We start from the raw sequence: 16241 nt of genomic DNA, 5'->3' as shown, positions 1-16241 counted from the left end.
AATTAGGTTTATTGCCTTGATTTATGAGATTTATGTGCACAAAAGATGTAAGTTGTTTTTCAGCCACTTCATCTGAACCTGATCAGAGCCAGTGATTTCTGTTTATTTGTTTAAATGGAGCTGGAGTGTTTTAACAGAATCTTTTGTGGTTTTCAGAAGCGGGACAGTCCCGACACAGCAGCATCGTTCACACTCGTCTCCAGCGAGCTGCAGCGGAAAGACAAATTCATGAGAGTTCTGTTCTCCTGCAATGTTCGCAAGGTAGAGTGCTCCCAGTGTATAAATCCACCGCTGACCACATGCACACACACTCAACCGCAACATGTATCTGTCTGTACAAAAATAAAATAAACCCAAAGGCTCCTGGTTTGTGCCGCCTGTCTGCAGGGTGTTGACATGTTGGTGCTTTTGTGAGCTTTTACTGTGTCCTGTGGGGTGACTAATGAGGAGCTTTGTGTTTCCCAGATCAACCGTTTCCACAAGGCAGAGGACAGGGCCGTGCTCATCACTGACCGCCACCTGTACAAGATGGACCCCCTGAAGCAGTACAAGCCCATGAAGAGCATCCCCCTCTACAACGTATGACACTTCCTCTTATAACACCATTCCTCTAACAGCCCTCTTTATTGCAACCATAGGGTGGTAAACAGAGGGTGGCTCATTAGACCCAGGTGTAACAGCATTTTACTGCAGATTTCCAAAGAGGTAACACATATATTGGCTCAACGGAAGCAGAGGTGTTGTAGATGCAAATCCATGAAATAATGTTTCATGTGTCGTTGATTCACAATAAGAGTGATTCATGCAGGATTGTAGAGCCCTCAAAATGAAAAGCCATAGATCAAATTACTGCACAGCATCACTGCTGTTGATTGATTGATTTATCCAAATCACTGTCTGATGTGAGTTTTATATTTATAAAGAAACAGGAAAGATGGATATGAAGGGAATTAAAAAACTTAGCCTGTCACAGCTTGTGCTTATTTGCCTCTATTGAACTTTTGTAGGCAGTAAAAAGAATTCAGGCAAGTTGGGTTAAGTCACGCACAAAGGCAATTCAAGGTGTTCTTAAGATGAATCAGGTTAATAAATTATTTTTATGGTAGAAAATAAAAAAGATGTACACAAACATTGTTTATTTCTATGACTTTGATCTAGTTGTTGCATTTCTTCCTTGTGAAATACCTCTTCATCTGGAAGATGCATCTAAAAATTAATTATTTGTAAACATCTTTTAGGTGAAATGACTCATTAACTCATAGACGAGGATGAAGTTTCTTTTTTGCCAGAGGGGAAAAACAAATGAAGAGGGATCACTGCTTTACAGAATATATTTAACACATAAAAAGGAGAGAGAGAATAAATCTTTAAACCAAATACAGACTGAAACCATTTTAAAATTAATTCAAAGGCAAAAACTGAGGAATAAACACATAGGTCAAGATGGTTCCAGCTCTGCAGAGCAAAGTAGCTAAATATTGTGTCTCAATGTGTAGTTTTAAACAGCTGGCAGACCACTATACACACAGTTACCAGGAGACCTGAGAGGCAGTGACAGTTCACATGGTAAAAGAGAGTCAGAGATGTATTTTAATTGTAAACCACTGAGAGATGTATGGATGAGCAGCTGTAATTTAAGCTCTATTCCAAAGAACTATTTGATATGGAGTTTAATTACAGTGGCTTCTATGTTATACTGAGACCATATCTCAGAAAATTAGAGCCCACTCCAATGGACTAAAATGTATGAACTGCTCTGTTTAAATTGTGCAGTAATGAGATTGTATTGTTTAACAATCTTCTCATACAAGACTGTAGTTTAAATTTCTATAAATGTACACACAATAGACATATGTAGTTTTAATGTGTGTGTATATATTAGCATATACAGTATTTCGGTTTTACAGTTAGAGAGTCCTGAATACAAGCTTTCTCAAGACTGGCGCTTAAACGATTAGTTAATTTATTGATCCCATCAATAAGATCAATAAAGGAAAGGAATGAGGACATTTATTGTCAGTTATCTAGATAATTAGTTGACTATGTGGGTCATATTACAAGCAAAATAGAAAATATTTGCTGGTTCCAGCTTCTCAAATGTGAGGCTTTGCATATTTTGTCTGTTTTATCTCATCATTAATCCATATCTTTGGATTTTGAACTGTTAGTTCCACAAAACAAGTAATTTGAACACGTCTGAGGGCTCTTTCACAGTTTATAAACTGATTTAATTGGAAAAATTACCCTAACCCAACACACTCATCATTAATGAAAATAATCATCAGTTGAAGCCCTACTTGTGGCTTTCTGTTGGAAACAGTAAGACATTAGCTATGATGCTGTTGCACTTGTGGTTGAGGTTTACAGTCCTTCTGTATGTCCTGCTGTATGTGTCATCCAAAAAATTAACAACAGCTGTGGCAGAGGTGACAGCATCATCTCTGATTTCCCATCAGCCTCTTTTCCTGGGGCAACATGTAGATATGCAAAACTCTCATTCAGCTCCACAATTGGCTGGTTTTAATTCATATCCAGGATGTGATAGGTCTATTAAGGCTGCTGAGCGCACACAGCACATGAGGCTGTTTCCATGGTAAACATATCCTCTGTGTGTTGACTTCATGCCACTTGTTTTCTTACACAAGTGCTTCCAAAACCAGCTGTTTTTTATTTTTTGGTTTTTGTTTTTTTCTTCAATCTACTCGCACAATGGTAATCCATTTCCAGAGGCTGTTGTTTTGGGGTTTTTTTGACTATTTTTGTGACTGAACAAATTCTGGTACAGTTTGTCCTCCTGTACTCATGAGGATTCTCCCTCACATAATGCACTTGCCAGCATCCAAGCCCGACCTTAATGGGATAGTTTGACATGTTGGAAATTATGTTTAGTCACATTTTTGCTGAGAGTTGGTTCAGTACCACTCTCATAAGACTTAGTGATGTCTTGATGTCACTGTGAGGTGGCCTGTCAACCAGCGAAAATTGGAAGTGGCTGCAACCATTCAAGAAATAAGCCGACACATAACCTCCTGTAAAACCACAACTTGTCATCTTTACACTTCAGTTTCTGTACAGACAAACAAACTGATAAAAGGTGTAAATCGGTGAGCTTTAGAGGTGCTGCAAGGTGGATCTTATTACCCGTAGACAGAGCCAGACTAGCTGTTTCTCCTGCTTCCAGTCTTTATGCTAAGATAAGCTAAGCTAACTGCCTTCAAAGCAGGTCGCTGTTTAAAGCCAGGTAGAAACATTTTGAGGGTGATGACATTTGTTGTAACTGCTCACATGGTAAATCCTGTACATTGAATTTCTACAGCACTAAGTCCAAACAGAGTCTTGTCATACTGTGCTTTTATATTTTTTATGGGAATAATTCCAGTTGCTTCTATTCTAATGTTTTTCCAGAATGACATGAAGCTAATGTCAACAAAACTTAACACTTCCAGGTAATAAATGAATGGCTAAAAGACTTTTAATGTGAAATTCTTCTGGGAAATGTTGAGTATTTTAACAGCGATTAATCAACAAAGTGGAACAACTGGAATTCATTATAGTGAATAAAGTACTTCTCATGGAGAAACTGAGAGCAGCGGAGAGGTGAATATGAGGTGAAATAAGGATTAAATGTCTGTCTCTAACATAAACCTGCTCCAGATAAAGGCTTAGTGATTGGCTCTCTCTGTTCTTGAGGTAAATCAAAGCCCCAGCTACTATGTGAGAATTTACAGTAAGCATATTTCCAAAAATGTTGAACTGTTCCTTTAACTATCAAGAAGACAAAGAGGAAATAGAAAGCAGCATTTAATTAACACTAAAACAAATGATAAACAGATGATATTTCTGACAAATATCGCTTCTGCATCTTACTGCACCTCTGACCTTTGAGGTGAGGCAGAAATGGGACAGGAAGTGAATGTGTAATCCATTAATCTCTGAGGCGGACACGCCCCCGTCGTCTGGTGAAATGAGTGAGATATGGAGCCGGTGTGCGGTGACAACTGTGACAAGACATCCCAGTGTTCAATCTGACAAAAATGACAAGAGGGAATTAGAGAGCCTGGAGATGGACACCCAAAGCCTGTGTCGCTGCATCTGGAAGCGAAATGAGGAGATGGAGTTTAGACAGATGGTTGCAGAGAGAGAGAGAGCAGCAGGAGCTAAGCAGGGTTTTAGTTATTGTTCATTCATAGACAGAGTGTCACACACACGCACACAGTTGATAGATGAGGCTCAGTCCCACACACAAGGCATATGGGGAGCCAGCAGTGTTGTAGGAGGACAAGGGGGCACACTGTATGGTTTGCAGCTTTCACACATTGACAGTGACACAACAGGAGTAGCACACTACAGACAGAGCTCCACATACACATGACACCCAATTAATTTTTAATCCCCCTTTTAACCATCAAACCAACTATTTTGTGTCTGTTTTTATCTAAACGGTTAAGCTCTTAAAGAATAAGTCTGGCAATATTCAGTGTTTTTGTTATTGTCAACAAATCCCATGAAAAGACAAGCACCTCAAAGAATCTTATTCGTCTGAACCACAGAGCTCCACTGTTGTCCAGAAACTATTACACACACAGTGACCCACTCTTACACTGAGGGACATGTACCAATATGTAAGTAAAGATCTTTTAGTATCTGTAACTGTGCCTCTTGTCCATACTGCCTCTTGTCCGTACTGGCTGTGAAGACATTTAGATTTCAATATTATGGACAATTAGGGGACAAAATCCATAGTTCTTGTTATGTGTCAAGTAAATTTGGACTTTTTGTACAAAAATCTAGAATTATGCCGACCAAATCCTTATCCTTTCAACTTTAACGTTTATTTCTGTAGAACCTTAAAAAGCGATAGTGCCTATAAAATCACAATACCATAAAATAAAACAAAACATGTGGATCGTCAAACATAGACAATTAAAACAAAATGCTAATGGGTAAGGAGGTAATGACTGAAGCTAAAATGGTAAAATCATGATCCCCTTTGACCTGAGTCTGTTACATGGACCCTAAAGAAAAAGACTGACTTTATCTTTATATTTCTTATTGTTGACAAATCCCACAATAAGACCAAAAACCAACAAGGAACTAGTTCATCTTTCAGTCATTTCGGATTTCCCTACTGCATCTGAAGCACTCATGCCCGCTGGTAAATTTTTAAATAACGTCTCACAAATATAGTTTTATTTTCTATTATTTTCTTTCTACAGCACCAAAGATCAAAAATAATGAATTGCTTCACATCTTAATGTTTTAGCTAATAGCTGTGGTTGTGTAAAGTTCATTCATCTTTTTAGTCAACATTATAATGATTGATTGTAGCTGCTGCTCTGTTGCATCCATAATACCAGGCATATTTTATGCAGTGAATGTCAAGCTGTAAGGGAGAGTGAATTGGTCAAGGTGCAAAAGTGCAAAGGCGGGTGAGAGGAAGTGCAGAATGAAAGCAAGGCGGGTGAGGAGGAGGATGAGCGAGGGATAGAGATGTAGGCTGAGAGCCACGGCGGCGTGACGTGGAGCTATTGATCGGAGAAGGTCAAACAGAGGGGAAAGCAGTTAGCTCATTGTTGATTAGCACTGATAGGCTAACACCACAGCATCCTCTTGGCAGTCCTATACCGTGTATTTACTGCTGCTCCTGCAGGGCCGCGGTAGGGAATGGCCTCGCTGATAGATGGCTAGTACTTTAGTGAGGAGCCAACAACTGTCTGCCAAAGGATTTATACACCAATTAATGCCTGTGCTGCAAAAGTGAGATCATTACACTGTATTTCTCATTGGGAAAAAAAAACACTGCGAAAGAAACGTTATTATATCTTTTCTGCACAAGTGAGTCATCTCACTGCTTTTCACCATCTTTTCTCTCCTGTTCACCTTCCATTTTCCATCCTCTTTTCATTCTATTCCTGCCTCCCCCCCTCTACCCACCCCCACCTAGCCCCTCTCCCTATCTTAGTCTTGCCACCACCCCCCCACCCCCACCCCCCTCTCTCTGCTGCCGCTTCTCTCTTCCCGTTGTTGTCATGCCAACTTCCCAGGAGACAGTGTTGTCATGGATACCGAGCGGCAGGGCAGATCAGCTGATGTCTGGTGTCGTTCAGGCATGTGCACAAATCGGTCTCCTGTATGTGCACTCTCTTTTTTTCTTTTTTTTTTTGTGATCCCTCCGGCTCTGGTTTCTCGTCACATTTTCTCTCCTGTTTTTTTATTTTTTTTATTTTTTATCTTCATTCATCCATTGATCCCTTTACTTGAGTGCATTTTTACCTCAACCAACATAGACATTGTTTATATTGCACACTCAAATGAATGGTTTACAAGTGCAGCAGAGTCATGTTGTTCTTCACCAAGTGGCTCAAACAAAAGAGCACTGAAGAAAAAAGTGTCTGCTTTCTGAAAGTAGCTCTCAAATTATGCAAATCTATTAATGCATGACATCAGGATGAGAAGGTGATGAAGCATAAATTGCAATATTGTTAATATATTCATACATCTCAGAGGCAACTTGCAGAGAAGGGTGACTATTTTTTTTTTTTGCCCCGTAAACATTAGTGTCCGTCACACTGGTGCCCTCACAGCCTCACAACATGAATGGCTGCACAGCTAAGCTGATTATATTATATTCATTTAATCACAGAGCCTCCAGACTTTGCTCTTGCAGCTTTTGTCCCCCCTCCCTATCTTTGCAGGGCTGCTGGGATGTGTTATATAACCAATAAGTTGCTCCCATAAGAATAAACTGGGAGAACCTGCTGCTCAAATTATTTCCTCATGACAACCACACAGCAGAGTGGATCAGACCAGAGAGCACTTACCAAAAACCATTGTAGTTCTGACTGCATGTTCTCAACTTGTACACACTGTACAGTAGTGCTTTCACCAAATATACACCCACTGGTGTTACTGTTTGGGAACATGGCAGTTATAAATGCAAACAAGACATCAGCAACAAGTTGTCCCTCAGAAACGGTGCCATCCTGCCGGTTTACACAGAAATAAACTTGTGTCAACTTGGTTTGGACTAGAGAAAGCCAAAGGATCACTCATGAGCCAAACGGTGTGATTGGCATGTAAGAAAGGAAAAAGAGCATGTACGTGGTGCTGGACACCCCAAGGTGACACTCACCCCCCTCAACCGGAAAAAATATAACAAAGGGTGTTTTATTAACTGACGAGCTCAGCACTTCGTCAGGTTTATTTTTTTGTTTTTAAAAAATATTTAGTTGTATGTAAAGGCCTTTATGCACTGTGCAAGTTTGGGATGCCCTATGGTGACCAACAGTTCAGAACCTCAGTCCACATTCAGTTTATTGTCATATAAGAAAAAGAGAAGTAGAAAATCTTCATAACTGAGAAGCTGAAACATTTTGTATTTTATTCTTGAAAAATTATTAGTGACTAAAAAGGTTGCAATGTGCAATTCGTTAGGAGTTCATTGCACAATACGATAACATGCCTGAAAATTGATATTGAATGGATTCCACACAGACAAGACCATGATTATAAGATCACAATGATTGCACAGTGAGTAGAATAGGCCTCTAGTTAACACAAATGAACAAACAAACCGCCGCACAACTCAGCCCCCACTTGTAAGACACTCTTGGCCAAGTTGGACGGCAGTAATGAAATTTATCATCATCCTCGAGTTTTTTCAGATTTGTGTGAATCGGACGAACAATCGAGCAGATGGCCGGGCAGATAAATGCCTCTAATGGATCTCATATTTAGGGTAAAACTGTTTGGGTGACTCAAGACAAAAAAATGAGACAAGGAAACCAATCAGAATGTATCATTACCCAACTCATTAGGACACCAACTGTCGTTCCAATCAGTTAAGCCTTTAATATAAATGTAAATGTAATTGGCTCCATGCAATTAACTGGGGGTGGATTGCTAGACAGAGAAGTATTGCTCAAGGCTTTAATTCATGGTGATTACGTGAAGTGTTTGTTTCTGAAGTCACAGGCGCCACGTCGGAGCTAAATAAGCTAGCTGGTTGTATAGCCGCTGGTAGCAGCCCCGTCTCTGCCTGTCTTGCCCCTGATGGAGAATTTGTCTGAGCATTACACTCTGGTGAATGAATATTAGTGTACCTGACTGGCTGCCCTGCGGCTGTTTCCTCAGCATGCACAGCCTGAGTTCAGCTTAGGAGGACAAATTAAAAGAGAAATAAATGGCTAAAAGAGAGGGAATGACACCAGAGCTCGGCTAAAAGGAAGAGAGATAAGAGTATAAAGGAGAAAAAAGGGATAAAAGAGAAAGGAAATGATAGTTAATGAGACATGAGCTTTTTTCAACCTGAGAAGATTTTGTTTCTTCCTGCTGTGTGTACTGTGTGAAGACAGAAAGCCAGAAAATCTGACTGCAAAATTGGGATTCCTCTATTAGCCCTGCTGCTTTCCAGTGGTGTGTGGTTTTGGGGGCTGTGATTGAAAAAATTAGATTGGTCCTCTGAGATGCTGATCAATAAATCTTACTCCAAGCTCCAAGTGCTGATTTAAGTCCTGAGTGGGAGAAGTCCCATGCACCAATAGACACCATATACCGGCCTTTATTTATTTATTCATTCATTTATTACCTCCACCATGAGGGTCATGTTTTCACCTGTCTGTTTACTTGCTGGTTTGTTTGTTTGTCAGCAGGATTATGAAAAAGAAAGTACTAAACCGATATGCATGAAACTTAGTGGAGGGCTGGGACATGGGCCAGGGAAGAGTCCATTAAATGTTGGTGTCGATCCAGTTAAAGGGCCAGATACAGGAATTTTTTTTTATGACTTTCCTAATTATTGTGAGATAGGGCATTTTACAACACCTTTTTAATTTCTCTGGAAATAATGTTTGTATCTTGATGTAACATTTTAATAGTGTTGAGATTCATCAGTTTGTGCAATTTGATGCAATCTTATCACCATGCTTGGCCTTGACAGGTAACTGCATGCCATTCTAGGTAAATTATTTAGTTATTTATTTATTTCACTGAGTTTATATGAACATTTTAATTGCAGAGTTCAATGACTTAGATGTAAGACATTGTAAAAAATAAATAGCCATCCCTTTTTATATTCAAGGTTTTTCTTTTCCTCTTTAAACGAGAGATCTGCTGAATGTGCCAAATTCCTCAGGTCTCTTTCCCTCTTTCTTCTTTCCTTCCTTTGGACGTGAGGGGATGATGATTTGTAGCCTGGTGCAGTGGCCCCAGTGTATTCATGTCCTCTGGGCTGTGCCAGCTCAAACCCCGTAATATGCATGTGCATCTGTGTCTGTGTACGTGCTGCATTTGTGTTTATCTACAATACAGATGGTTACATGCTACACGTTCCTGCCTTTGCACATGTTTGTGTTCCTCTGTTGCTTCTATGTGCATGTTTATTGTTGTTAAATTGTAAACGCCCCCCCCCCCTCTTTCTTGGTCTGTCTCAGGTGACGGGAGTGAGCGTGTCCCCTGGGAAAGACCAGCTGGTTGTGTTCCACACCAAGGACAACAGGGATCTGGTGGTGTGCCTGCAGGGTATGGTCCCTGCCAATGAGAACCGCATCGGGGAGTTGGTTGGCACCCTGCTTAGCCACTTCAAGAGGTGAGTGGGGGAGGGGGGCAAGTGGGCAACAAGTGGTGACAGCAGCTAAACTACTTATTTATCTGGCATTTCCGTCTGTTGTCCTAAAATGCTTCAAAAGCACGAACCATAGATTGTTGGACTGAAATGACCTGTGGGTGACACCAAGGTGAAGGTCGAGGCCTCCTCCTCTTCTGTTTACTGTGCAGAGAAAATTGTGTTCAGTTAATAATCAGCATATTGTCGTCACGTTAGTGTTTCTTACAGGTTGAGAATTTACTTGTGGTGGTGGGTGGGACAGATATGGGACTGATGTGGATGTAGAGACTCGTGCAACTCAGGTTATTTTCTATAGCTACAATTTACGTGTCCCCTAAATGTCTCACATGTAGACACTACAAGTTGGCAATGCTCCCTAAATGGCTCACATGCAGGCTATAGTTGTTAGCTAGGTGGCTGCGCAAAGAGAAGCCTCTGGTCCCCTCTCAGTTACTGCAGCACCCACAACTCAGAAAGGTGTGCAGCCAAAAATTCAAATTCAAATTTGAATTCGAAAGCCTTTATTGTCATTGTCAATTCTGCATACAACAAAGTTAGGAGCACTGCCCCTCAGTGGTAGATAATAAAACAGGCCAAAAACACAAGGCACAGATCCTTTCTAATAATAACATAAGATAAACAATATAATAAAGAAGACATTTGTTCATTTGAAAAGAGAAAAATAAGTGGTTTTATCTACCTGGACGAGTCTTAATCCACCTGGGCAGGTAGCCAAGTAGAGCCAATGTATGGAAAATGCTGTGCAGCCTGAAAAAGGACAACCAACTGAAATGACATTATATCAGATCAAATCATATTGTCCCAGATGTGCAGTGTTGACCGACGCGACTTGTGGCAGGAGGATTATTGGGCAGATAAAGTGCACAGTCACAGCTGTCCTCGCTTGAACCCGATTGTTCACTTAATCTGAGCTCCAAGCTCTCTTCAGGAAGTTCTAGCATTAATTTTGTTTCCGTCCTCCAAAGCAGAGAAAAACACAGATAGATTACACGGTTAGATGAAATCTCTCCATCCTGCAGTCGCCTCTTTCTTACCTTGAGATTCCCTGAGGTTCACTCCAGAACAGTCCCTCTTCATATCCTTCTTTGTGTACCTTTGTTACTTTAAGACATTGAAGAATAGGCACAGAGAGCAAGCTATTAAACACATTTACATACACATTTGTAATACAGATACTTAAGTGTTTTGTTTACGGCCTGGTAATCAAAAGCTGGAGCGTATCGTGTTCTGTTCTGTTGATCCATACAAGGTAAAACTTGTGACTTAAGAATAGATATTCGTGAATAGGGTATTGAAATTTGTACCTGAGCTTCAGTGGAGGTTCGTCGTATTGTAGGTGGTTTCTTTGCTGTTTCCACTGAACATTAAAAAAATAAGGCAGCCACTAACTTCCCTTAACAACGGACTTAACTCAAGGTGTCCTCACTCTTTTTGTGGTAAGTTTTACAAGGGGAATTAAAATGACCCTCAAGTTCATGTTAAAGGTTCATGTAAAAGCATTTTGTCTTTATTATATAACAGAATACTGTTGTATAATAAATCACAAAATGCTGTCACATGCTATTAATTGTGTTGTATCACAATATTTAGCCAATGTTAACAAGTATTACAAGCAGCTTACACGTGCTTTAGTGAAACTTCAATAGGAGCCTCATGATTTTTTTTTCCTTCCAAAAACCTTCAAAGAAATTATTCAAAAGGAAGCTCCAGGAAAAAAGTTTGTGTGAATTAAGTGATTTCATTCATCCACTCTGATTCCACTTTCATCCTGTGTTTTAATCCCAGGAGAAGAGGACTGTCACCTCAGCTAACTGCAGCTTATACATAAACACATACAGACGCTCAGAAAACAAAATGCTGTTGAAATATCAGAATAATCCCCATAAATATTAAACATATAAAAGCAAAAGCGGTCCTTCAGGGTCAGGGTTTTTTGGCTTGTGGATGTCAGAAAGTTTCACATGGTGCCACATATCTGTCTTCTGTTCCCTAGTAAAAAATAGGTTCTTGTACTAATTAGACCTTTTGTCCCTGTTTAAACCCACCGCACTTTATTTGACTCACTGGATTGGATTTGTCATTAAATCCAGCAGGATTCATAAAAATAATTAGATGTACCCGTTGTTGGCATTTCCCCTCATTCCTGTGTCATTCAGTGACATGATTTTATTTAGACCTTATGACTGGATGATTATGTCTAGTCCAAAACAAGCAAGCACCAAGCAGCAACCACTACAGTTGAATACTTTTGTTAAAAGCTGGCATTCTTCTATAGTGCCTGCTATAAATAATAATTAAAGTTAGCACCATAGTTATTGCAATCCAACCAATACTTATTATGATATCACAGTTGCTCTGTCCTTGTTGTCTAGGATGCAGCAGGGGGAGAAACTTTTCTATAAATCCAAAAGCAAGTAAACTTCCTTTGAAAGAGTTCCACCAAAACTTTGATGAAAATGAGATCAAAGACGTAAACTATGTTGTTTGACCTTTGGAGTTAATCTGATCACTCTATTCTTCTGCTGCTGTGATCACTGTTTTGATAAAGCATGTTTTTGGATCACTGACATCGCTCATTTCACTGATTATTGAATTGACTCCTGCACAATGGTCTGGCACATGTATTGATTTGTGCATGTTTGTCTCTCTTTGTGTGTCTGATTGTGTATGTGGGTGAGAGAGAGAGAGAGAGAGAGAGTTTGTGCATGCAGACAGATGTGCCTGCATCTGCTTATCTCAGTGTGTGTGTGTAGCTTTGCCAGTGAGCAGGGCGGTGTGCAGGTCCTCCATCATTGCCATTCTGTGATGGTATCTTGTTTCATTGTGGAGCCCATTTTCCTGTAGGTATCGGGCTCAGAAAGGGCCTCCACTGGGCCTCGTGTAATGACCCTCCATGTGCTTCGCATGCCGACTCATCCATCACTGTGAAACACTGCCAGAACAAAGGGCACACCGGCATGTGCAAATATATGTGTGTGTTTGAGTGTATTTGTGTGTGTGTGTGTGTGTGTGTGTGTGTGTGTGTGTGTGTGTGTGTGTGTGTGTGTGTGTGTGTGTGTGTGTGTGTGTGTGTGTGTGTGTGTGTGTGTGTGTGTGTGTGTGTGTGTGTGTGTGTGCATGAGGAGGAATTCCTGAGAGGCGTTCGGCATGCGACTGCGCTCGTGTTTGTGTATCTGCGCTGTATGATCTTTTGCATGCAGCGTCCCCACTACTGCAGCTCCCTGTAGATGTGGCTTTAACCTTTATCTCTCCTTCAACATGCTGCATAGTGCACAACATGCACAACAGCATGCAGGGAGAAGGGCAGCTTACAGCAGCAACAAAGCAACACTTTATCCTTCTCAAAGTGACAGCGAGGCCAAAGCAGAATGACACCGCTGCTGGGAATAAACCCTCTTCTTGTCACGGCTGTGTCTGGATACTTGAGGCCCGATTTGTTTTTGACAGTTTCCAAATCTGCTTGGCATTAATCTGTTTTTTCATGTTATTATGAATTTAGATTTTTTTTTTTTTTTTTATTCTTTTTGCTGAGAACCGAAATGGTTTAAATTGTGAAATAGTGACAAGCAGAAACTTATCAATACCACACCAAGTTGCCTCAAACTGAAGTGATTCTGAGATTTTCAGCAACGCCTACATAAGAAGATAACCCTCTTATCGGCCATGACGCACCAGTTGTCTAGAGAAATTCAGAAATACCTCCTTCTTATTTTGCATAAAAAGGAGGGTGGATTAGATTCCCATGCCTTCAGCCTCTCTCCATCCTCCTTTCCCCCCTCTCCTTCTTTCATGCTTTTTTTTTTTTTTTCCTACATCCTATTTTTGACTATATCCCCTTTGTACTGATTTCAGTCTCTGCTGAGCCCCTGTGGGCCCCCCTCCTCCCCCTCCTTCACTTCTTCATCTCTGTCTCTCCCTCAGTTTTTCCATTTCTCTCCCCTGACTCCCCCCTCCGTTTCTGGAGAGGAGGTAATGAAATATTTAAGGCTGTGCTGCTGTTGAGGCCTATATTTAGATGAGACGGAGCCACCCCCTTTCTCTCCGTCTCTCTCGTGTGTGCGTTTATGTGTGTTTGTGTGTATCCGCACGCGTGTATTTGTGTGTGTGTGTATTTGTGTGTGTGTGTGTGTGTGTGTCACAATGCATCCCACTGCAGCACACCTACCGTCCACTGCCAGGATAGCAGAGCAGACACCCAGCATCTGTCGCACACAAACTCTCAATGAGAGATTCAGGCCATTACTTCATGGTCAACCCTCTCCTATTGATTACCATAACTTCTCAAACAGTGAGATGAGAGGATTTGGCCTTTATTTGAAATGAGTGTACATTAAAAACAGACCATTAGTCCTAATTCATCCAGATTTTCTCGGTATGTTTCATCAGGTTTTAATGTCTCTGTTTCTGTTTAATTTGCAGTCGATGCCTTTTGCCATTAATGATGTTTATATTGACTTTATAAGTATAGGATAACCTTCATTTCCGCAGCACTAATTCTGTCAGTGCAACATCAGAGTGTCTCGTTATTGCACTGACTTTGTTTCTGTTTTCATTCACTAATTATTTATAATCATGCTTCTGCTTTGCCAATTTGCAGCTGCCGTTAAACTGCTGTCACTGAAACTCAACACTTCCTGCATAGATGTTTCATATTAAAAGCTTTCCAATAGCCCAAGTGGCATAATCCCTCCTTTTCCTGACAGGCTTTTAATGTGAAATGTTTACAGGAATTGTTGTCATTGACGGTAACTTAACAGTGATCAAAAAAAATGACAAAGTAACAAAACAAAACAGCATTTTCTGTTAAAAAAAAAAAAAGACACCAATGAATGTTTTATTACATGTTTTATTACATTCAAAAGACAAGCAGACCTGGAGTCGACCCCTTATAGGTTTCAGGTTTTCATTTATCAAAATAAAAATAAATGACATTGTGAGTTTGAACAGAAGATATTAATATCTCTACAATGACTACTGTGCCATAGAGCAAGAAGCTAAACCCTCATACTCCTGCAGTGGACTGGCTTAACGATCGTCAGAAGACGAACAAAGTTCACCAAGTTCAATCTACAATATTTTAAATGTGTTTGAGTGACTTTTGAGTCGAATCAGTTTTGACAGCATCATTTATCATTTGTCTTTCTTCTCATTCATTTTTCCGACCTTTCTCGTGGTTTATTTCTTAGTCAGTGCTGCATCACACACTTCCACTCTGCTTCACACTTTCCCCACTGAGATCTGAATGTAAAAATAGCTTTGTGTTGAATTATTCATCCACACCCTCGGCTCTCACAGGTGGCAAAACTTGAGTTGAGACATTTCGCTCCATCAGATGCAACACAACATGACACTCGTGCCGAAATATTCTTGTTACTTCTAAGCAAGAAACGTGGATCGTTTTTGAAGGCTTAAAGTAACAGTAGGTGTGTTCAGATCGTCATTGTGCAAAATGTGCCGTTCACAGCACATTTTCTCTCTCTTGGCATGTCTGTCAGCTATGACCTCATGACAAAGTTGCCCCTCAGCCGACAGCTGTAAATCCCTGGTTCACATAATCTCCTGTGTCTTCCTGTCATTGTAGTTTCTGTGTTGTGCAAGCAGCTGGAATCGGCTTCTTAGAAAAGCACTGTGGATTGTTACTGTAGCAACAGCTCGGTTTCAGCTCCACCAACTGCTACCACTGCTGACAGTGTCCATAGTGACTAATGAAAAACCCTGTGCAGTAGATTGATTGTGTGTATGTGTGTGTATAGGGGGCGTGTTTGCGTGGGTGGGTGACGGGAGTCGTTGACAGGACTTTATTAACCCTCAGCTGTTGGCGGGTGTGGGTTTTGGTGCATCGAGTAGATTCATGGTTTTGTAATGATTAGTCAATGAACTTAAATTGTATTGACGACAGATTTGATTATGTGTGCCGATATAAAACAGAACCTGACTTTTGGTAAAGAAACAAAAATATACTTTGAGAAATATAAGCTTGATTTACTATAAACTTTTTTTTCATTTTACAAAAAAGTTCATTCTCAAATGTTAAATGTTGTCCAATTAGAAAAAGCATAAATAAACTGGCACAGTTTTGATTTAAATCAGGAAATCTTATCAAGAAATACACAAACAAACAACAACAACAAAAATGTTTTGCAGTTCATTACCTAGCTATAATTTTGATAAATAAATTGAAGAATTGAATTACAATTGAATTAAAGTCATTTAAGAAAAATGTCAAACATTTGTTGATCCCAGTTTTTCAAATGAGAGGATTTGCAGCTTTTTTTCTCTTTTATATAATTGTAAATGACATATTTTGGGATTTTGGATGTTGTTGAACAAAAAAATCAAATTACAGATGATCCAGTTCTTGTTGAGACATTTCGTTAAAAACTACAAATGTCAACCTCATGGTGAGAAGTAATCACCAAGGTGATGAGGATTCATCCTCTGCCGAGCATAAATGTCTGTGTGAAACTTTCCATTCAGTCCGAACCAAAGTGGTGGACCAACTAACATCCAGATTGGAAACCAGTGGATTAATCGATAATGAAAATAAACGTTTGTCGCAGCCAGTGATGGTTTATTCCAGAACTCACAGCAGATGCTGAGCATGAGGGCATCTGTC

General features: G+C 40.2%; 1 protein-coding gene across 1 annotated transcript in view; it reads left to right on the top strand.

The window, feature by feature from the left end:
* Nucleotides 1–16241, top strand: part of myo1d (myosin 1D) — a 105439-nt gene that overhangs the window by 66907 nt on the left and 22291 nt on the right. The window contains exons 19-21 of the mRNA XM_056365819.1: nucleotides 157–261; nucleotides 466–579; nucleotides 9432–9586. Of these exons, the coding sequence (XP_056221794.1) occupies nucleotides 157–261; nucleotides 466–579; nucleotides 9432–9586 (374 nt within the window). The remainder of the gene's footprint in view (nucleotides 1–156; nucleotides 262–465; nucleotides 580–9431; nucleotides 9587–16241) is intronic.

This window comes from Seriola aureovittata, chromosome 21, assembly GCF_021018895.1.
Source record: "Seriola aureovittata isolate HTS-2021-v1 ecotype China chromosome 21, ASM2101889v1, whole genome shotgun sequence".
NCBI classification, from domain to species: Eukaryota; Metazoa; Chordata; class Actinopteri; order Carangiformes; family Carangidae; genus Seriola; species Seriola aureovittata.
This window is presented reverse-complemented; position numbering and strand designations above follow the sequence as displayed.